Genomic DNA, 23,812 nt, shown 5'->3' with positions numbered 1-23,812 from the left:
CAAATCAACAATGAAAATATAAAGCATATCTTACTGATAAAATTGTTTCAACTATTAATTTTTAACAATTCAATGTATATCAACAAAGGCTAATAAACGGTTGTTACCCCAGAGCGCACGAGAATATGCGGATATGGCCTTATTATAAACGATAGCATAATCATTATTGTCGTTAAGTGTGTGATATTCATATGTATGTGAACATATTTATATCAACAAAAATGGGTCTTCCATTTTTTTGCAAAAACCGTTTGAAACTTATATTTAAATATACGAAGTCGCAAGGATCACCGCTTAAACGTGTACACATACGCTCTCTTGACACTGTAACAACTAAAAATGTACGCGAAACAATCATAAATAAATAAATATTCAAAATATGGTGCAATTTGTAGGTTTTGATTGATGGAGAACCAAACTGTTATCGAATTCAAAGGGTTACTACCTGACACATCTAATGATACAATTCCCCACCAATGTTGTAGTAGAAAAAAAGTAAGTATAGATTCAAATGTAACTGTTTACTTAGGAGCGCGTGTTCCATTTTTTTCCAGCAGAAGTTAAGATGAGTGTTCACGTTTAAAATTGTACATTTTTAAAGTAAAATAAGATTTTATAACATAAATACTTACCATCATAAATTTTGAGTAGGTCCATCTGCGCAAGTCTGACAGTGATAAGTGATAAGTGATAAGAATTGAGGATAGACAAGTCGATGACTGGTCTTATTCCTCCTGTCTTCGTCGAAACAAGGAAGAGACGGGATTAAAAACTGGATCTTATGAGGATACAGGGACTTCCTCCTATTCCCTCTTTGTCAAAATGGTCTCTACTTCGGTCGACAGAAGTATTGGACAGTGGGATAAGAACAGGAAAAAGAAAAGGTTGTTTTCTGAATTGAAGAGTCAACCCCCCTCGAATTACTGACAGAACCAAACCATCTGAGGTAATACTTGTCCAATTTTTAGAAAATGAGTTAACCTCCCCCTACTGGTATTTGAGAAAGAGGAGTTTTGTAATAAATTCCTGGATTGGATCAGCAAAGTACGAGGGGGCTACTTTCTAGAAAGAAGGATTGGCCCTCTAGACCTCTCTCTTGAAACTGCCTCGTTTAGACCTTGGGACTGAAGACTTCTTAAGACCACATGTATTACCTCCATCACTAGTCTCTTTCTTTCTCTTCTCTTTAGAAGTAAAGGATGAGCCGCCAGCAGAAGAAAAAACACATCGCTTGGAATTATTACCAGAGAGAGAAACGTTCACATTAACTGATGCAGAGGTTTGACTGAGGTTCTTCCGAACCTCGTTAAGTGGCAAACCGAAAATATTATCGTCTAAAGGAAACTTAATCGTCTTTACACTAAATCAATTGGATGTTGGATGTGTACTGTTTGATAAATTAGTCTCAGATACATGACTTCTTTTATTAGTTGCTATTGGCTTTGAACTAGTTGTCAGTAGCTGGGAGTACTCTCAGATCTGTACTTTGTGTCTTTTGTTGTAAGGGATGTATAAATACTCTGCCACGTCCGGTCTAAGTTTTTGTTAGATGGTTTTCTGCTTTGTATCGATCTGATAAGTAAAGCCATCTTCAACTGATTTTTATAGTTTGTTCTTATGTTGTGCTGTAACACCACTGTCCCAGGTGAGGGGGAGGGTTGGGCGCTCACAAACATGTGTAACCCCGCCACATTCTTTATGTGCCTGTCCTAAGTCAGGAGTCTGTAGTTCAGTGGTTGTCGTTTGTCCATGTCTGTCATATTTGTTTTTCGTAAATTGCTTTGTTATGAATTAGGCCGTTAGTTTTCTTAATTGAAATGTTCCATATTTTCATGTCGGGGCCTTTAATAGCCGACTATATGGTATGGGTTTTTCTCATTGTTGAAGGCTGTACGGTGGCCCATGATTGCTTACATCTTTTTCATTTGAACTTGGATGGATAGTTATCTCATTGGCAATCATACCACATCTCCCTATTTTTATACAGATCAAAGCATCCTTGAGACTTTTGGCTTCTCCAAAATTTCAGATCTTTTGGATAAGGTACAGTTGGCTATAGAATCCATAATCAATAACCGAGATGCAACTAAAGCATCGTCAACCTGTAAAAGAAAAAGCTTGACCTCAAGTGGAAGTGACGAGTCCTTTAGTACAGGAGTAATTGCAGACAAAAAATGTTCAGCAGTACCTAAAACAAGAAGATTCTCTGTTTTGGACCTCACAGACTGAGAAAGACGCATTCCATCAGAAGGTTGTGAAGTAATAGAAGACGATAAAACAGGTACCAACTTACCCAAAGAAAAATCAACGATATCGTAATCTTTAGAACGGAACTGCTCAGTAAATTAGGCATGCTCTTCAATCCATCTAAGAAGGGGGCAAGAGTCAGAAACTTTATTACCCCAGGGCCTAACGGAAGAGGTAGACACAAGAGCAGGTACAGACACACTACAACTAGATGTCACTACTTCATAAGGAGTATGGACTAACAGACAATAAGGCCAGAAACCTATGAAATCTGGCCAGCAAAAGCCTGACCAGGAAAAGCTTGACCAGGAAAACCCTGACCAGGAAAACCCGAATAAGGATATTCCTGAGGACATGAAGGTCTAGACCATGACATGGACTTATAAGCCGAAGCAGGCAAAGTAAAACAACAGTATAAAGCTAGGGGTCTAGAACCAGGAAAACATAAACCTATAGAGATACCAGGGTAAGATTAAACTGAACCGGTGGTGTCAACTAGCCTAGAGACTGTTTTGGTGGTCATTGTAGGGATACCTCTATCATAACCGACAGAACCTGCATTCAGTGTGTGCTGACTGGTATTACTAGTCACCGAAGTTAAAACGTCGGTTGATTGACTATAAGTATTAGGAGGTACTCCCTGACTTACCGTTGTCGAAGCCACAGGGAAGGGTAACGGTCCATCTATAAAACAGCATTGCCTGAAATGGCTTCGAACGGACTAGAAGCGTTAAACTCCATAATTGCGAAGTAAAATACTAAGTGTACACAATATTATAATATAAACAATAATATAGGGGATACCTACAAATTTCACACTACATAAAAAAGTCTTCTCTGTATATATAGTGAAAGAAAAATTAACACGTGTGTCTTGTTGTGCAGGCGGAATCAACTGTATGATATAAAGGCAGTGTTTTATGGGCACAGGTCATTCCTTGTTTTTCATTGGATGATATTTTGTATTTGGGGATTCGGCCTGGCAGACATATATGATGGTAACGTTTTTATTGATATAAAACTCAATTTTCTACAATATTTAAAGATCAACTGAATGTAAGAATAAAACACTATGATTGATAACGTTGTATTCCGCTTGACCGATTGATAGATTGTTTCTTGGTTAATCACACCGTACAACCAAATTGTGTCATTGTAATTAAAAACCGTCGGACATGGTCACAAACCGTTGTTGACAGAAATCCGTAGGTATTATTTTATTTTTTCATTTGCTCTCGCAATTCTTAAAACAAACCGGATCATGCATTGTGTTATATCTAAGAAGGATGTCATATAAATTGTTAATTTGCTACTTAGGTAAGGTATAATGTCACCACTAACTTATTTGTGAACGAAATTTCGTGAGAAAATAAAAATGTGTCGAAGAATCAATGGTTTTAAGTGTGAATATGTAGAATAGATTAATATACAGCATCAAAGCTGTAAAATGTGTTTTAGTATGGCAATATGTAAAGATGGGTGATCTGTGAAAGGTTTTCTACATTCGAAATCTCAAGAATTTTAATTTTCTCCATCTGTCGAGGAGTGATCGAAGTGAGCAAAACTCAATATGATGACTATTATTCAGGATAGCAAATCGATTGGTAAATCATATAGAACGACGTCAACATAAAACGTTTAAACTGTCATAGTGTATAACAGAAGTGTTTGTTCATTTGAAATACGTGAGTTTGTACAGTCATTTATAAGATATATCCTATAGTTTATAAGAAATCTCCCATAGTTTATAATATATCTAATATAGTTTATAAGATATCTTATATAGTTTATAAGATATCTTATATAGTTTATAAGATATCTTATATAGTTTATAAGATATCTTATATAGTTTATAAAGTATCTCATATAATTCATAAGATATCTCATAAAAATTTCTTTATAGATATCTAATAAATTATATGAGATATCTTATGAACTTTATGAGATATCTTATGAACTATATAGGATATCTTATAAAATATATGAGATATCTTATAAAGTATATCAAATATAAACGTAATAAGATATCTTATATACTTTATAAGATAGCTTATAAACTTCAGAAGATATCTTATAAAGTTAATAAGATATCTTATAAAGTATATTAGATATCTTATGAAAAAAAGATATTTATAAGATATCTTTCAAACTTTATAAGATATTTTATATACTTTAGAAGATATCTCAAAAACTTTGGAAGGTATCTTATAAAGTATCAAGATATCTTATAAAATATCAAGTAGATAATATATCTTATAAAAACTGATTATATAAGATTCCTTTTATATTATATGAGATATCTTGAAGTTAGAATAAATAGTAAAACGGCTTGCCATAATCAGCAGTCATTTCGAACATCTTGTTTACTTTAAAATGACCGTACATACTTTTTCTATTCAACTTTCTGTGTTTACACTGTGACTGGGTTGACTTAGGAGTTGTAATTTCCGATGAGAAAATATTTAGAATTGTACCACATTACACGACATATACTGGCTTAGCAGAGACAGTTAACGCTTTCTCGGCATGTAAGAGTTTTTTACCCAAACCAGGAAACTGATGGTACACCCGAATGGTGCATGGCGAATGCTGATACTTCTACATGTGAATGGATTTCAATGAAAACTCAGACATTCTTACATATACATTTATTTAGAGATGTGCTCATCCTACTTCAAATAAAAAAATATTACCATTTTTGGGAGTTCACTTATCCAAAAATGTCTATAAATGTTTTACACATTAGGGGTCCTTTCCTCTTATACGCAAATACTCCTTAACCTGTTAATGGATTTCAGTGAAAACATCAGATATTCTAATATATATATTAGAGATGTGTATCCTTTACTGTACATTAAAATATATTTCTATTTGGGTCCTTATCGAATAACAGATTTTATTGTTGAGTATCATGAAGTATCAATCGCTTATCTGCAACTCCTCGATACCAGTGGACGAATTTCAATGAAACTTTCACAAAATCGTTATGCATGTGACATAATGCCATTGTGCACCACCTATTTAAGACTTTGATCTGCATAATATTTGGGCTCCCCTTTACTAAGAAAACAAATGGGGAGAGACAAATAAAACCCAAAACCAACAGACAGTCTAATCGACAAACTCTTAATGCCCTCCTGATAATTCAAAAGTGAACAATTTTATACAAAACCACCAGTTATCTAAAAGACATCTCAATTCAAAAATTGAACACGAAACAATGATTGATATGACTACCACGAAACATCTTTGTTGCTTGTGACAGGCGTATTACATGCAGTTTGTTTAATATGGTTTGTTGGATCCTAACACTCACAAAACGTTCTAGTGGTAAAACAAAAACATTAGTTACCGACGGGTTTTGATTGTATCATCTCATCAAAAGAGTTGATGTTTGTCAGTATCATACGACGGTCAAGGACAGTATCTTACGCAATCATATCTCGTAAACTTTTACCAAATATGTCTATTAATTCTGGCATTCTTTGACACTTCTTTTTGTTAAATTGAGTAGATACAAGGCTAAATCATTGGAATTCGCGTATTTCAATGCTTTTGTTAGCTCAAAATTGCCTACCTTTTTTCTCTCACGTTGTCCTTGTCAACATCGGTTTGTGACTAGGTTCGACTGTTTTTGATTGCAATGACACGATTCGGTTGTAAGGTGTGCCAATGTCCAGTATCATATATTAAGAGAACTTCAAAAACTTTATCAAATAAACTCAGACGTAGTAACTGCGCTACAGGAGCATCAATTATATATAGTACATTATAATTACAGATGACAGAATGAATAGAAATTATCTAAAATATAGAACTGTACAACTTGAAGTTATAACAACTTAATAGATACTATAGATAATCGTAACACGTTTGATATATTACAACGTATAATTTTCAAAAGGTAATACACAAGTTTATGCTTCAATCATTTATGTCTTGATTGCACTCGATTTGGTTTCTGTACATAACCACCACGTGCTTAGGATTGCCTAACAATGTTGATGAGAACGATTGGAGTACCTTCGGCGAAGACAAACGGCGTATTTTACCAATATATTCTACAGTTTTATTTGACTCCAGTGTTTGTAATTTGTAAGAACTAATAGACAACCAGATATAATATATAAAATTATGTGTACAGAAAAATCTGACCGAGTACTATAACGTGAAAAGTAAATGAAACATTTGACGGTTCAGTGGCTTTTATGACATTTTGAACTCATAATCGATTGTATTCGATTTTATATACCAACTGACCTGCATTTGTAACACGTCATATATAGATTCACTTAGAACATAATAACAGTATCCCATAAAAACTAGGTGAGGTCAATCTGACCTACCATTTCCAACTACAAAATGTAAGTAAGACTTCACGTGACTTTTGTGACGTAGCGAGCCGCCATTTTGTGTCATTTTGTCCCATATAAAATGCATAGGTGCTTCATTAAAGTTCAATTTTTCATTAATCTAACCCGTTTTCTATCTTTTGCAGCTATATCCTTGATATTTGAACATAATTCAACCTTAAAATGTTGGTCCTGACAGTTTAATTTTTGATTAAATTACGTCCCTGGAAATTCGTAAAAATCGTACTGTTTTCTCGTCATTTCCTCGTTGACTCAATGGTAAATCTATTGACTCCATGTCTATTTGTACAACAAATTCACAAATTTTGTAGATAAAAGTAATACTTTGCAGCTATATTGAAAATATCAACATATATATCTAGCAAAACAGGTAATTTTAACAGTTTAATTCGAGGGGAAATTACGTCCCACATCGATTTTAAAAGTGAATTTTTCGGGATATTTCAAAATGGCGGATGTGTTTGGAAGTGTCGCATGCATTTTTAAACATCTTGTACTTCTCATGCAGAATTTGTGCTGTTTCTTTTATTTTCTTCCTTGATATTCTGATATGTTTGATTTCTAAATTTCGTGATAAAAAACAAATTATTTCAAGTGTGAAGTGAAAAAAATAATTACCACTGAAATTTATAAGAAAAATATTTTAAAATTTTTTAAAGATTTTTTCCCTTTTTCTGTGTAATTTATCTTTATAATAGGAAAATTATATATTTTTTTTTGAAAAAAAAATGTTCATCTCGAGAGAAAAAAAAAACATGCACAATAATAGATAAATGCTTTGTTCAAATTAAAGTTTATGTACCTTTAACATTTCTATGACCAATATACGAACAGATTAACTCAGATTTAAGTAATAATATAACATGACAACAAATTGTCAGGTAATGTAAAGGAATCGTGACAAAGCAAAAGCCATCAGGTGACATTAACATCTTGTGTAAACATGTATTTCCAGAGTTTAGTGTTATGATATACAAATGTTTTCTAAAATGTACAAATATATAATTCTCTTTCACGTGTTCACTACCAAAGAAATAAATATATCATAAGGAACTTTAAGGAAATATGAATATTATGAAAAATTCTTGAATAAGTTGATTTTTGCTTAAAAAAAAAATTAAAAAAAAAAAAAAAAATTTGACATTTTTACCTATTATGTCTGTTTGTTTTGTTCCCACATCGTTGTCAATATAAACGAATTTTATACGACTGTCATACAAGTGAGAGGTTTAGCTAGCTATAAAACCAGGTTTAATCCACCTTTTTCTACATAAGAAAATGCCTGTACCAAGTCAGGAATATGACAGTTGTCATCCATTCGTTTGATGTGTTTGAGCTTTTGATTTTGCCATTTGATTAGGGACTTTCCGTTTTTAATTTTCCTCGGAGTTCAGTATTTTTGTGATTTTACATTTTAATGGTTCACGATAATTTTGTAAAAAAACAAATACTCTAATTAAAATTTTATATTCAATAGATGTTTTTATTTCATAGAAAATTAAACGATACTTCATTGCATATGATTTTTGTCATTAATTTTTTGATTCAATGTTTGAAGCAAAATCCAGGCATTAAAAAAAATCAATATTGAAATTTTAACTTGTGTACTAAAATATGTTATTGCATACATTTCAACGTTGTTTACCCACAAATATTTATCGACAGAGTTATTGGTCCTGAATAGGACTGATATAGTTGGGTATGGTTGTACGCTTCATTGACTGTAATTTTATATTATCATGTTTTCAATACATTACGATTTCTTTATTATGTTTGACTTTTTGTTACTTATGATAATTCGGGACATTATAAACAAACTTGTGTTATTTTAACAACGTTTGCCTTATCTTCTTTTTCAGGTACCACTTGTAGTTTTGGTAAGTTTTAATTTGCTACTTTATACTTATGGTACAAATATTAACTCATACGTTTGACCTAAACGTTTAATACTATGTTAAAAATGAGACGTTGTATATAAAAAAAGAAAACCATCTAGTTCAAATATGAATCTACTTCACCTAGATATTTTTAAATGCATTACTTCCCGAAAAAAAAACATTATACATATAATATTATTAATTTCCCTCCAATCATTATAGGTTACATTATAAGTAATAGGTGGGATAGTTGGAGGAAAAATATATAAGATATCTTATAAAGTATATAAGATATCTTATAAAGTATATAAGATATCTTATAATGTATAAAAGATATCTTATAAAATATATGAGATATCTTATATAGAAACTAGATTTTATAAGATATCTTAAATATTATATGAGATATACGACTTGCCATAATCTGTGGTCATTTTGAGCAACTTGTTTACTTCCAAATGACCGTACATACTTTTTTCTATTCAATTTTCTGTGTATACACTGTGAATGGGTTAACTTAGGAGTTGTAATTTCCGATGAGAAAATATTTAGAATTGTACCACATTACACGACATATACTGGCATAGCAGAGACAGTTAACGCTTTCCCGGCATGTAAGAGTTTACGACCCAAACTAGGTAACTGAGTGTACACACGGATGGTGCATGGCGAATGCCGATACTTCTACATGTGAATGGATTTCAATGAAAACGTCAGACATTCTTACATATACATAAGAAATGTACTCCTCCTACTTCAGATTAAAAACATATTTCCATTTTTGGGAGTTCACTTATCCAAAAATGTCTATTAATGTTTTACACATTAGGGGTCCTTTCTCTTATACGCAGCTACTTCTTAACCTGTTAATGGATTTCGGAGAAAACATCAGACATTCTAATATACATATTAGAGATGTGTATCCCATACTGCGGGGGTTTCCTTATGGAATACCAGATTTTATTGTTGAGTATCATGAAGTATCCATCGCTTATCTGCAACTCCTCGAAACCAGTGGATGAATTTTAATGAAACTTTCACAGAATCGTTATGCACTTAACAAAATGCCATTGTTCGTTACCTATTTAAGACTTGTTCTGAATAATATTTGGGTTCCACATAGCAAAACATGGACTTTACCAAGGCAAAAAATGGGGAGAACGAATGATGTAATTTAATTTTATTGCAACAAAGTAGAAGTGACATGGATAAAAGTAGTTTTGCCATTCAAAGTACGACGATGAAGAAAACTATGTTGCGGAAAATTCTTATGACAAATAAAACCCCAAACCAACAGACAGTCCAATCGGCAAGCTCTTAACTCCCTCCTGATAATTCAAAAGTGAACAATTTTATAAAAAAACCCACCAGTTATCTGAAAGACATCTCAATTGCAAAATTGAACACAAAACAATGATTGACAAGACTAAACATCTTCTTTGCTTGGGACAGTCGTATTATATTCAGCTTGATTAATCCGGTTTGTTGGATCCTTACACTCATAAAACGTTCTAGTGGTATAACAAAAACATTACTTACCGACGGGTTTTGATTGTATCATCTCATCACAAGAGTTGATGTGTGTCAGTATCATGCGACGGTCAGGGAAAATATCTTACGCAATCCTACCTTGTAAACTTTTACCAAATATGTCTATTTATTCTGGCATTCTTTGACACAATTTTTTGTTAAATTGAGTAGATACAAGGCTATATCATTTGAATTCACTTATTTCAATGCTTTTGTTAGCTCAAAATTACCTACCTTTTTTTCTGTCACGTTGTCCTTGTCAACAATGGTTTGTGACTATGTTTGACGGTTTTTGATTGCAATGACACGATTCGGTTGTACGGTGTGTCAATGTCTAGTGTCAAATATTGAGAGATCTTCAAAAACTTTATCAAAAAAACTCAGAGGAAGTTACTGCGCTACAGGAGCATAAATTATATATAATATATTATAATTACAGATGACAGAATGAATAGAAATTAACTTATATATAGAACTGTACAACTTCAAGTTATAAAAACTTGATAGATACTATAAATAATCGTTACACGTTTGATATACTACATCGTATATTTTTCAAAAGGTTATACACAAGTTCATGCTTCAATTATTTATGCCTTGATTGCACTCGATTTGTTTCCTGTGTATAACCACCAAGTGGTTTGGATTGCCTAACAAACCAACCAGATATAGTATGTAAAATTATTTTTACAGAAAAATCTGATCGAGTACTATAATATTAAAAAAGCAAATGAAACATTTGACGGTTCAGTGGCTTTTATGACATTTTGAACTCATATTCGATTATATTCTATTTTATATACTAACGGACCTGCATTTGTTACACTTCGTGAAAAGATGCACTTAGAATATAATAGCAGTATCCCATAAAACGTTGGTGAGGTCAATCTGACCTACGTTGTACGCTTCATTGACTTTTATATTATCATATTTTCAATACTCTTTTTATTGTGTATTGACTTTTTGTTGCTTATCATAATTCGGGACATTATTAACAAACTTGTAAGTTTATTTTAAAAACGTTTGCTATATCTTCTTTTCAGGTACCACTTGTAGTTTTGGTAAGTTTTAATTTGCTACTTTATACTTATGGTACAAATATTAACTCATATGTTTGACCTAGACGTTTAATACTATGTTAAAAATGAGACGTTGTATAAAAAAAAGAAAACCATCTAGTTCAAATACTAATCTAGTTTATCTGATGTTTTTAAATGCACTACTTCCCGAGAAATAAACATTATACATATGATGTTATTAATTTGTTTCCCAATACTTTTAGGTTATATTGGTAGTCATAGGTGCGATAGTGGGAGGAATAGTAAATGCATGGAGGAATACATCAAATCAAGAGGATGCAGAGGACATCAGGAATGAAACACAATTTCCTTATAGGATTGACAGCAGTAAGTTTTATTGCGTTTATTTTCCCCACAAAATGACTACAGTGACGAATTTTTTCATGTAAATATTCAGAACAAATTAGGACTAATATATAAATGTATATCATGTAATAATTCCAGTAGTTTTCCTATATAGTTTTATACTAAAAAGTGCAACGCCAACTAAACACGCACAACAAAACAATTAAAGTCTTCGTTGAATATTATTTAGAAAATAAATGTATGTAAAATGTAGCAAAGAACATAATAGTTAACAGTTACACAGAAGTGTTTAATTTTCATCTCTCTTTTTTTAATTTATAGGTATAAATAAGTGCCTTTACATTACATCTGAAGGTGAGTAGTTCTTATGGAAACTTTTTGGTAGCTATGGAGACATCAAAACCCTAAAGATGTACTTTATTTCTTGTTCACATACAGGAAAATTTAGATTCAATATATAATAAACGACGAACATGATTTATGTGTTAGTTGTAATTGACTTTGAACTAGCTTTCATTAACTGCGAGTACTCTTATTTTGGTGCATTGTGTGTATTGTTTTATGTTAGTGGCTTTTGTTCCTCGTACCGATCTTTTCAGTAAAGCCAATTGCAACTGGATTTTGGAGTTTGTTGTTATGTTGTGCTGTTAAAGCCCTGTTCCAGATTAGGGAGAGGGTTGCGTGCTCACAAACATGTTTGACCCCGCCTCATTCTGTATGTGCCTGTCCAAATTCAGGAGCCTGTAGTATAGTGGTTGTCGTTGATTCATGTCTGTCATATTTGTTTTTCGAAAATTGTTTTGTTATGAATTTAGCCGGTAGTTTTCTCATTTAAATTGTTTCACATTTTTAATGTCGTGGCCTTTTAAAGCCGAATATACATTATGTTTCTTTTCATTGTTGAAGGCAGTACGGTGACCTATAACTGCTTACTAACACTTCATTTGGTGTCTGGTGGATAGTTATCTTCATTGGCAACCATACCACATCTCCTCATTGTTATATCAAACACGCTACTGAAGAAGTTACTTAATGAGAAAGCATAAATAGAGACAGAATACTAGTATACGGAATGGATAATGGAAAAAAAACATTATCGGGGGAAAACCCACAATGTCATCCTTGGCCAATAGAAAAGTGAAGAAAAGACAAATAACTTAATTTTTTTTTTCATTTTTCGAGAGAAAATCATAAACATTTGGTAGTAAATCAAAACTCAGTACAGCAGGAAACGGATAAAACATATAATAACACATTGACACAACTTGGAAACTGTGCACATGTGTATTCAAAGTACCACTGACATGTTTTAAAGGCAGAATGTAAATATTTGACAAAATTGTTAAAAATTTCAGATTTTCTGACAAAACTTATAAGTGAAACATTTGCATATGAAGAAGTATGTACAATAGGTAAGTATTATAATTTAGATTGGTCTACCATATAGTTAGATATTTAGAAATTCTTGTATTATAACTGATGAACTATCACATTTGATGGAAGTATTTCACATAAATGAAATGTAATGAGTTCCTTCATGGTCATTAAGTTTAAAAAAATATTAGGCAATTGTTTTGTTTATCAAAAACAAGTAGTTATCTGGCTTTGTGAATTATTTACCTTGTACTTAACTCACCCATTTGTAATTGTTAAAAAATAAAATAAATAGAAAAGTTCAACTTTTACACACGAAAATTCTTATCGAACAATTATACCATATTTTGCAGGATCAGAATTTGTAAAAAAAATATGTAGTATTGGTAAAGAGAAATCGGAAAGTAAGTAATTAACATATACAGTAACTATAATTGTGGTATACCAACGTCACTTCAGGATAAGTTTAGGAAAGGCAAACATAGATTATAACTAGAATATGTCTTCATTATGAGAGGGTCGTGATGGGTGGCCCTTCATTTCTTTATTTTTTAACTGATAAGGCCAATTTTCTCCACTTTTTATTTAGTTTTACCCTCGTTCTATATTCTTTATATTTCAGAACCCCATTAATCTCAAATCTTTTGATTTGTGACATATTTTTCTCTATTCTTTATATTTTTGTTGACCAATTTTCTCTATTCTTTATAGTTTTGCCCTTTATTTTGCACTGCTACCCATTAGTCTGTATTTTGTAACCCATATTCAGACACTTATAGGACACCATGCACAATATCCTACGTCCATGATCTGTGAAATTTTATTTGATCAAAATCATATTTGTGATCAATTTAAAAAGTTTACTTCGCAATGAACATATTACTAAGTTTCAAATTGGTATGACCACACCTTCATGGTAAACTAAATCAGAGGAATATGGGACAACTCAGCCTGGAGACAACTCGGACCTATAATATGTCAACTCCGATCATCTATTAAGTCAGCTTGGACACGTTTCTAAAGTTAACTCGGACAGTCTATAATGTCAGCTCAAACAAAGAAAAGAAAGAGAGTTTGGACTATCTAAATGATTTTTAAATGTTCATGATGTTAACTTTACTCTTAATTAACGGTTTAAAAGATACAAAAACACTCAAAGTGTTTAACCTGTTTATAAGATGTATGCTTTCAATATGAATCTTCAAAAACAATCATACATCAGCCTATAAGACGGTCTTGAATACCCCATGCACTTTTTATTAAGTACTATTAAGGAAATGATGTTTTGCAAGTAGTACAAATAGAACCCCGTTCAACGGACTTGAAGGTAGATTCCCATTAAGGTGTGATCACATCACCTTGAAACGTTGCATGTTGTTCAAAGTTTGTATTAATATAAAAGAATGAAAGATAATTGTTTTAAGAAGTACCAGTATTAAAATAAACTTGAACGTTTCTATGATGTCATCTTAATTTGTACACTATAGCGAAATATCCCCGAGAACATAATGGTCAGTTTATCCTGTTTGTTGATCTGACATTGTGCCATTTACCTTTTCGAACTTTGGATCAGTTGTTACGGTGAGAAAATAAAGCGCAAAGTGTATTTACATTTAACCTTGTTACCATAACAATATTTGTATTTGTTTTTTGTTTAAGCATTGTCTGGCATTGTACCATTTACCTTGTTGAACATTAAGTCAGTTTATCCTGTTTGTTTATCTGGCATTGTACCATTTACCTTGTCACACTTTAGGTGAGTTTATCTTCTTAGATGATCTGGCATTGTGTCAGTTACCTTGTCGAACTTTAGGTCAGTTTATCTTCTTAGGTGATCTGGCATTGTGTCAGTTACCTTGTCGAACTTTAGGTTAGTTTATCTTCTTAGATGATCTAGCATTGTGTCAGTTACCTTGTCGAACTTTAGGTCAGTTTATCTTCTTATGTGATCTGGCATTGTGTCAGTTACCTTGTCGAACTTTAGGTTAGTTTATCTTCTTAGATGATCTGGCATTGTGTCAGTTACCTTGTCGAACTATAGGTTAGTTTATCTTCTTAGATGATCTGGCATTGTGTCAGTTACCTTGTCGAACTTTAGGTTAGTTTTTCTTCTTAGATGATCTGGCATAGTGTCAGTTACCTTGTCGAACTTTAGGTTAGTTTATCTTCTTAGATGATCTGGCATTGTGTCAGTTACCTTGTCGAACTTTAGGTTAGTTTATCTTCTTAGATGATCTGGCATTGTGTCAGTTACCTTGTCGAACTTTAGGTTAGTTTATCTTCTTAGATGATGTGGCATTGTGTCAGTTACCTTGTCGAACTTTAGGTCAGTTTATTCTGTTTGTTGATCTGGCATTGTGCCATTTGCCTTGTTGAACTTTAGGTCAGTTTATCCTGTTAGTTGATCTGGCATTTTGCCATTTACCTTGTTGAACTGTAGATCAGTTTGATCCTGTTAGTTGATCTGGCATTGTACCATTTACCTTTTTCGAACTTTAGGTCAGTTTATCTTCTTAGATGATCTGGCATTGAGTCATTTACCTTGTCAAACTTCAGGTCAGTTTATCTTCTTAGCTGATCTGGCACTGTGCCATTTACCTTGTCAAACGTTAGGTTAGTTTATCACGTTATTTATCTGGCATTGTGCCATTTACCTTGTCGAACTTCGTGGCCAATTTATCCTGTTAGTTGATCTGGCATTGTGCAATTTATCTTGTTGAACTTTAGGTCAGTTTATCCTCCCAGCTGATCTGACATTGTGCCTTTTACCTTGTCGAACTTTGGATCAATTGTTACGGTGAAAAAATAAAGCGCAAAGTGTATTGACATTAAACCCTGTTACAATAACAATATTTGTATTTGTTTTTTGTTTAAGCACTTACCGTTTATTTATCTGAGAATTATTACAATATAATTGTAACTTCGTTAGTCTAATGGTACCAAGATAATGTAGACAAAAGCTACAGATATGTAGCCTTGCTTGCGAGAGATATTTTTCGATCCCCAGCCGGGTCAAACTAAAGCCTTGAAAATTAGAATTTGATACGCACGCGACTTTAGAAATAATATGTGCGGGTCCAGTGGCATGCCTTCGCGGACTCTTACCTAGTGCATTATCACGCAAAAGAAAACTAGAGATCAGAGTTTACGTCCAGTACAAAGCAAGGATTACATAAACATGTTCTCGTCCTGATAAGCATGTAATAGTTGTCATTGGATGTTAAGCATCAACCCATTATCATTAATGCAAAATCGCTTTCCCGCCAATTTTTAGTTAACAAAAAGGACTTTATTAGACAATACATTAAAAGGATAAGATATTGGACATGACTATACACCACATTTTCCATAGATGTCCAAACATTGCGACTGCACGTGGCTAGTAATAGAACAAATGGAATATGCAATATGAACTACTTTTTTTAAAGTATTTATGACCAAATAATTGTGTATTACGTTTAGGTAGTCATGTGTGCGAGAAATGTACAGATGGAAGCATTCTTCCATCGTTTTGCTTCTGTGACAAGACAGTGCACTGTGTCAAAGATAAAGAATTGGGAAGTCGAGCAGCCGATGACTCTAAAAAAAATTGTAAGTAATTATACTATCGTATTGTTTTTGAGTTTAAACATATTAGTCATAGTAATGTTTTCAGTCATTCATACAAAAAATACCATTACATGTCTCGTCAATATATACTATCTTATATTTTACGAATTCTGTGTTATTAGACTGTCATAATTGTAAACAAATATACTAACCATTCTGCAAATATTAACAGTTAGACTGTTATAATTGTATACATATATACTCAAACATTATACAAAAAAATAACAACTAGACTGTTTTAATAACATAAACGGTACCAATTTTTCTGCACCAGATGCGCATTTCGACAATAAATGTCTCTTCGGTGATGCTCAAGGCCAAATTATTTGAAAATCCAAAGCTTATTAAAAAGATGAAGAGCTATAAACCAAAAGGGACAAAAAAAGAAAAGCCAAAACCGGCAAGGAATCAGAGCTTTGCATGACGGAGATACATTCCTTAATTTTAAATAATTTTCAAAATTTTGTAACAGCAAATTTTAATAACACAAAATCCGTGTTTTCATGCCAATACCGAAGTACTGGCTACTGGGCTAGTGATACGCTCGGGGACTATCAGTCTACCAGCAGAGGCATCGAGCCAGTGGTAGCAATAACATAAACTGTCCAATGTTTCTGCACCAGATGCACATTTCGACAATAAATGTCTCTTCAGTGATGCTCGAGGCCAAAATATTTGAAAATCCAAAGCTTATTAAAAAGATGAAGAGATATAAACCAAAAGGGACAAAAAAGAAAAGCCAAAGCCGGGCAAGGAATCATAGCTTTGCATGAGGGAGATACATTCCTTAATTTTAAATAATTTTCAAAATTTTGTAACAGCAAATTTTAATAACACAAAATCAGTGTTTTCATGCCAGTACCGAAGTACTGGCTACTGGGCTAGTGATACCCTCGGGGACTATCAGTCCACCAGCAGAGGCATCGACCCATTGGTAGCAATAATATAAACGGTACCAATTTTTCTGCACAAGATGCGCATTTCGACAATAAATGTCTCTTCAGTGATGCTCGAGGCCAAAATATTTGAAAATCAAAAGCTTATTAAAAAGATGAAGAGCTATAAACCAAAAGGGACAAAAAAATAAAGCCAAAGCCGGGCAAGGAATCAGAGCTTTGCATGAGGGAGATACATTCCTTAATTTTAGATAATTTTCAAAATTTTGTAACAGCAAATTTTAATAACACAAAATCCGAGTTTTCATGCCAGTACCGAAGTACTGGCTACTGGGCTAGTGATACCCTCGGGGACTATCAGTCCACCAGCAGAGGCATCGACCCAGTGGTAGCAATTACATAAACGGTACCAATTTTTCTGCACCAGGTGCGCATTTCGACAATAAATGTCTACCTGAATATATTAAACTATTTTGAAAAAAGAAACAATTAGACAACTAGAATTGTAGATATTTTTACATGTGCCACATGTAGAACTAGATCTGTTTACCCTTCAGGAGCACCGGAGATCAACCCAAGTTTTTGGTGAGGTTCGTGTTGCTCAGTCTTTATTTTTCTTTGTTGTGTTTTTGTAGTGTTGTTTGTCTGTTTGTATTTTTCATTTTTAGCCACGGCGTTGTCTGTTTATTTTCGACTTATGAGTTTGAATGTCCCTTTGGTATATGAGGTTTAAGTGCACACAAATATGTTAAACCCAAATTCATGAGTCTATAATTCAGTGGTAGTCGTTGGTTGATGTCTGTCCGATATGTTAAGGGTTTATTGTTTTGACATGATTTAAGCTGGTGTTTTTTTTTTCTTTTTAATTGTATCACATTTGTTTACTCTTTGTTCATGTAGGTAATTGGTGTGCAGAAATTTTCAACATTCAATTTCCAAACCGAGGCAATGCAAGTTGCTCTAGCTACTCTCAAGATCTGTTGAAAAGTACCTGTAACAAAGGTTATGATGGGTTCATGTGTAGTGTCATAACAACACGTGTATGCACCTTAAAATTGGTACAGCCTAATTTAAAGGAATGCAACACGTCAAATTTAGAGGAATGTTTCCTGAAATCGACACGACCTGGAAAATATTACCATTGCCAACCTTTCACGGGTAAGAAAACTTTAATGGTACATTTGATTTTAGATGTAAAGTTTATTATGAGCAATTATCTCATGTTGCGTTAACTAGCCCCCAAAATTGCAATGAAAGGAAAAAATTCAAACTTTTCAAAATTATGTCAGTTTTTTAAATATGAAATAGGATGAATTGAAGTTTTGAGTAAGAAAAATAAGTTGCATTATATTTCAAAATATGATTGATATGTGTCAAAAAAGAAAAAGAATTTCATATTTCCCTTCTCTTTTCATTTCCATATGACAGATTCCAATATCAAAGAAAGAAGTTTCTTGGAAGCTTGTAACCTGAATGCTACCCCATGACCTAAGAAAGGTAAAAAATTTTCAATTATTCCAAGCAGATATATATTTCTATTGTCCATTGTTTATACCATCAATCCCGTTATAAGATTTTATTTCATACAGACATTTTTTCTATTAGAATTTTCTGATGACGATTAAAGATGTTGATATTTCAAATAATTAACTGGGTTTCAATCAGTAAATGTCATAAGAATTTTTGTGACATACATATTTCTGAAGAAGGAATAAATCATGCATACAGTGGAGAAATGAACTTCTTTTATTTGTGTATTAAGGTATCTGCATTGAGAAACATCAAATCATTGCCTTTTCAGGAGAAACAAAATTACATAACACTCTTTTCTTGCAGGTAGAACAATAAATTGACTAATGAAGTTAAAATGAACAATTGCAAGGAATACAACTTTTTGCTTTTGATTAACCACCGTCTAGTTGATGGATGATATCGTCCCTGAGTGTGTATACTGCAGACAGAGATACAATTAATTCTTGAGGAGTGAGAACCAGTAGAATGGCCAGTTACCTATAGCAGTACACTAATTTCTTTGATATTTGGCATCTTTTTTTCAATTTATATACAATTTGCAGTCTTTAGTTTAAAAGTATACTCGATGGTAATGTTAAATATTTCATCTAGGTATGTTTGTGATCCGTTTGTGTTTGACATCAAGTCAATGTATAACTTAGCATTGGCAGACAGATTCAGGATTATTTAAGGTGGTGATAGAGTGTTATTTTATCGTCCACTGTAATTAATTTTGTCATATTATTAAAGTTTTGGTTATTGTCTGTTAAAGTCATTAAGTTAAATAGCTATCCTGCTATAAGAGATTAACATAGCATGTTCTCTAGGTCACGTAGTAAATACTTTTATATGATTTATATGTTTTGTTTTTGTAAACAAAGAGTTGGAGAATATTTGGAGAATATTTAGGTCAGTTGGAGAATATTTGGAGATTATTTAGGTCAGTTGGACAATATTTGGAAATGATGGGTATATAAGGGCCTCCTGTTTTAGTGTTGATGAGAATTGAAGGCGAGAAAAGAACTATACAATATGAAACGTTAAAAAGGATTTTGTTATGTCGGCAGATTTTGGCAGATCTTGGGAGGACATTTATAGATTCATAGAAAGTTGTGCTACATTACTATTCATTTGTAATTAGTTTTGATATTTTGTCCGCACAGTATTGGACACTGTTGCGTGGTTTTTGTCCGCTCAGTATTGGACACTGTTGCGTGGTTTTTGTCCGCTCAGTATTGGACACTGATGCGTGGATTTTGTCCGCACAGTATTGGACACTGTTGCGTGGTTTGGTCCGCATAGTATTGGACACTATGCGTGGTGTTTTTGTGTGCACAGTATTAGACACTGTTGCTTATTTTTTATACGGAATGTAATGAAATCCGTTTGTGATAACGTGTGAAAGTGATGTACCGATGAATCTTTGAATCATACATTTTGTAAACTGTATATAATGTAAATATTCGCCTGGAATGGAATTTTGATAAATCATAGATTAGTCAATTTATTTGTATATTTTCTTTAACATCAATACTACACATCATTGGATTTTTTGTCGTTAATTGTCTGTTATTTCAATGTACCCGGCCTGACCTGAAAGTTTTACTATACTCGACCGCCATGGCATTTTTACCAAACCTAATTTGGCTCGGTTAATTTTTAAAAAAATTTTGACAAAATATTTACTTTGACCCTTTGAGAAAAATATAAAAAAAATCAAAAATTTGAACCACACACTTTATCCGAAAAATTTCATTTGATATATAGCAGTTTGACAAACACTAATTTTGATCAATGAGAAGTTTACTATTTCCTTAACAATAGAACGTAATTAAAACGTTTAGCTGATTTTTACAGAGTTATCTCCCTGTAGTGTTACAACCACCTTAAAACAATAATACTAGTTGATCTGCACAGTTCCGATATGACAAATTTTTCACATATATGCCTTTAAACATTATAAAAGCAGCATTTCCTCATCGTATCTATGCATTTATCATAACATTGCTATATAAAGTCAAAGAATGTCAACAGAAATATTGGTAATTAACTTTTTTAAAGATTAGAGATTTGAAAAAATAACATTTTTATTACCCAGTTAGACAAACAGTAAAATTAAATATAACTCCTCCATGATATACAATTACTTAAACATACATAATGCTCAGACTTAGATGTGGTGTGATTTCCAAATACCAAATGACGTAGAAATAAGAAACTAGATGTCACCATACGACCTTCAACAATGAGCAAATCCTATACCGCATAGCAAGAACAAAAGGCCTAAAAATGTAAAAGAATTCAACGAGAAAACTAACGCCTGATTTATGTACGAAAAACAAATATGATATTCAGCAACAAACGAACCTAAATTACAGACTATTGACTGTACACAGGGACACATACAGAATGTGGCGGAGTTAAACATGTTTGCGGGCTTTCAAACCTCCCCTAACCCGGGACAGCGGTGTACATGCACAATATAGGAACAAACTATACAAATCCGTTAAAAAGGGCATAACTCATCAGAACGATACAAAGCACAAAAACAACTAACAAAAACATTAGAGACACTAAGTACAGATTTTGGAGTACTAGTAGTTACAGAAAGCTAGCTCATAGCCGATAACAACTTATAAAAATATCATGAATTGAAGACTTTAGTATCAACGGTACACATCTAACATTCAATAGATTAAGTGTAAAGACTCATTAACCGTCAGAGAAAAACATGATCTTGTGCAATGCTAAAAGAGGGACGAAAGATACCAGAGGGACAGTCAAACTCATAGATCGAAAACAAACTGACAACGCCATGGCCAAAAATAAAATGACAAACAAACAAATAATAGTACAGATGACACAACACAGAAAACCAAAGACTAAGCAACACGAAACCCACCAAAAACTGGGGGTGATCTCAGGTCCTCCGGAAGGGTAATCAGATCCTGCTCCACATGTGGCACCCGTCGAGTTGCTTATGTTATTACAAATCCGGTATATAGTCTAATTCGGTAAATTATAGGTATCAACAGAATGAAAGGCCGTGAATAGTAAAATTGAGAATGGAAATGGGGGATATGTCAAAGAGACAACAACCCGACCAAAGAGCAGACAACAGCCGAATGCCACCAATGGGTCTTCAATGCAGCGAAGCGAGAAAATCCCGCACCCGGAGGTGGTCCTCAGCTGGCCCCTAACTAAAATTGTGTGCTAGTTCAGTGAAATGGACGTCACACTCAACTCCAAAACATATAAATGAACTAAAATTAAAAAACATACTAGAATAACAAAGGCCAGAGGCTCCTGACTTGGGACAGGCGCAAAAATGCGGCGGGGTTAAACATGTTTTGTGAGATCTCTTCCCCCTATACCTCTAGCCAATGTAGAATAAAGAAAGACATAGCAATACGCACAGTAAAATTCAGTTTAAAAGAAATCCGAGTCCGATGTCAAAATAGGTAACAAAAGAAACAATAGCAATAACATTTAGCTTGGTTTTCATTTACGTTTATTAAAATTCAAAACGTCAATACAGACACAGGCTTTATGTATGCTTAACATTTGATGGAATTCATTGATGTATTGACAGATATGTTCTAATCAAAACTTTTTGTTATATTCCCTCTGTATTATCATGCTATCAGTTACAAATTGATATAAATTTGGATCTTATCTACTTATTTGAACCGTGACAGTCTAATCTAAAAGTATATAGTTAATAAATATTTTTATATTTTTGTTTATCTATTCATCATTTCAACAATTTAGGCAAATTGCTCAAAATATATTAGCTGTCTATCCATGTCCATAACTAGGAAAAATAGACTTTCGTCCACAATTAAACTTTTGAATTTCATCTCAAGAAACTATAATAAGTAATATGTAGTACGGATTTTTAACAAATGTATTGTTTATATTTATGTAATCTTTACTTTCTATTTACATTGTTAAATATCTGATATTTATTTGAGACAAGGTTGGTCAATGTGTATAAAAGATATATCTACGTCTGCCTTTGATAATATTATGTAATTTCATTTGCGCGTGTATATTAGTTTTTATATATCAACGCCTTATTGTGTTCATGCTTCTTTTTTATGAATAAGATATTGAAAAAAACATATGATGATGTGTTGGGTTTTATGACATACAGTGGTTATGATCACTTAAAAATTTACTCTCAGTCTTATGGTAGACTTAAAGGGGCGTTAGCTACGATTTAGATAAAAAAATAAATAGCGATTCTATTTGTTTCAATTATTAATAAAAGCGGTATTTTGAAATAATATTTTGTTATAAGTATTTAGGTTGTTCCTATTGTTTTCAAAATTAGCTAAAAATCATCGCTGATGTATTATTTACTTGCAAGTGAATAATTTAACCTCAATTGAATTCGTATTCATGGGACCTTCAATTTAACCCTTTAGCTGGAGATTGGTTACGCATGTTCCAGGCGTGATTAGTTATTAAAAGGAAAAGAATGTCAACATTGAAAGTGAAACAACCATTGCGCTTACTGATTCTATCCTCAAAAATCATTCTCATACAGATAAAAACGATGATTAACATATTTTCAACCAATAACACCAATTGCTCGTGATCGCTATCTATCTATATTTATATTTATGTTTATATCGGGTTATATGACCGTCGGTATTCGTCGGAGGTCATCTCGATTGTTAGGTAGATGGTGTCTAGACTAAAATACGCACGAAATACTGATACATATTATCGAGTCCATGCATTGTTAACTGTTTGTTTTAGACTTTTTGTAATTTAGATATATGTTTTAGTATGTTATGAATCAAATGTGAGAATTTGAGTCAAATTCGGTGAACATAAATTTGACAGCTTTAAGGGAGCACACTAATTATTGTGGTTCTATTCAAATAGCTACAACTATTTCATTAAAAAGGGGGAATTGAGACAAATGAAGTAACATATTAGAGGAGAGAGAGCAAAACAACATTTCAAAAAGAGTTCCTTAAAACACTGGTGTACCATTG

General features: G+C 32.8%; 1 protein-coding gene across 1 annotated transcript; it reads left to right on the top strand.

Annotated features, from left to right (window-relative positions):
• Positions 1 to 398: 398 nt before the first annotated feature.
• LOC127730803 (uncharacterized) lies at positions 399 to 22,929 on the top strand. The gene is made up of 10 exons (XM_052239390.1): positions 399 to 495; positions 8,480 to 8,497; positions 11,310 to 11,433; positions 11,734 to 11,766; positions 12,768 to 12,824; positions 13,140 to 13,190; positions 16,249 to 16,377; positions 18,192 to 18,449; positions 18,720 to 18,788; positions 19,128 to 22,929. Exons 1-9 carry the CDS (start codon positions 406 to 408, stop codon positions 18,776 to 18,778), a joined length of 819 nt encoding a protein of 272 aa, XP_052095350.1. The 5' UTR covers positions 399 to 405; the 3' UTR covers positions 18,779 to 18,788; positions 19,128 to 22,929.
• The last annotated feature ends 883 nt before the right edge of the window (positions 22,930 to 23,812 follow it).

The sequence above is a fragment of the Mytilus californianus genome, unplaced genomic scaffold, assembly GCF_021869535.1.
Source record: "Mytilus californianus isolate M0D057914Y unplaced genomic scaffold, xbMytCali1.0.p SCAF_2, whole genome shotgun sequence".
NCBI classification, from domain to species: Eukaryota; Metazoa; Mollusca; class Bivalvia; order Mytilida; family Mytilidae; genus Mytilus; species Mytilus californianus.
This window is presented reverse-complemented; position numbering and strand designations above follow the sequence as displayed.

Coding starts and splice junctions, on each gene's coding strand:
- LOC127730803 (XM_052239390.1), top strand. CDS start 406: ATGGAGAACCAAACTGTTATCGAATTCAAAGGGTTACTACCTGACACA. Junction 11,434..11,733: donor TCCTTATAGGATTGACAGCA/GTAAGTTTTATT, acceptor TTTAATTTATAG/GTATAAATAAGTGCCTTTAC. Junction 11,767..12,767: donor CCTTTACATTACATCTGAAG/GTGAGTAGTTCT, acceptor TAAAAATTTCAG/ATTTTCTGACAAAACTTATA.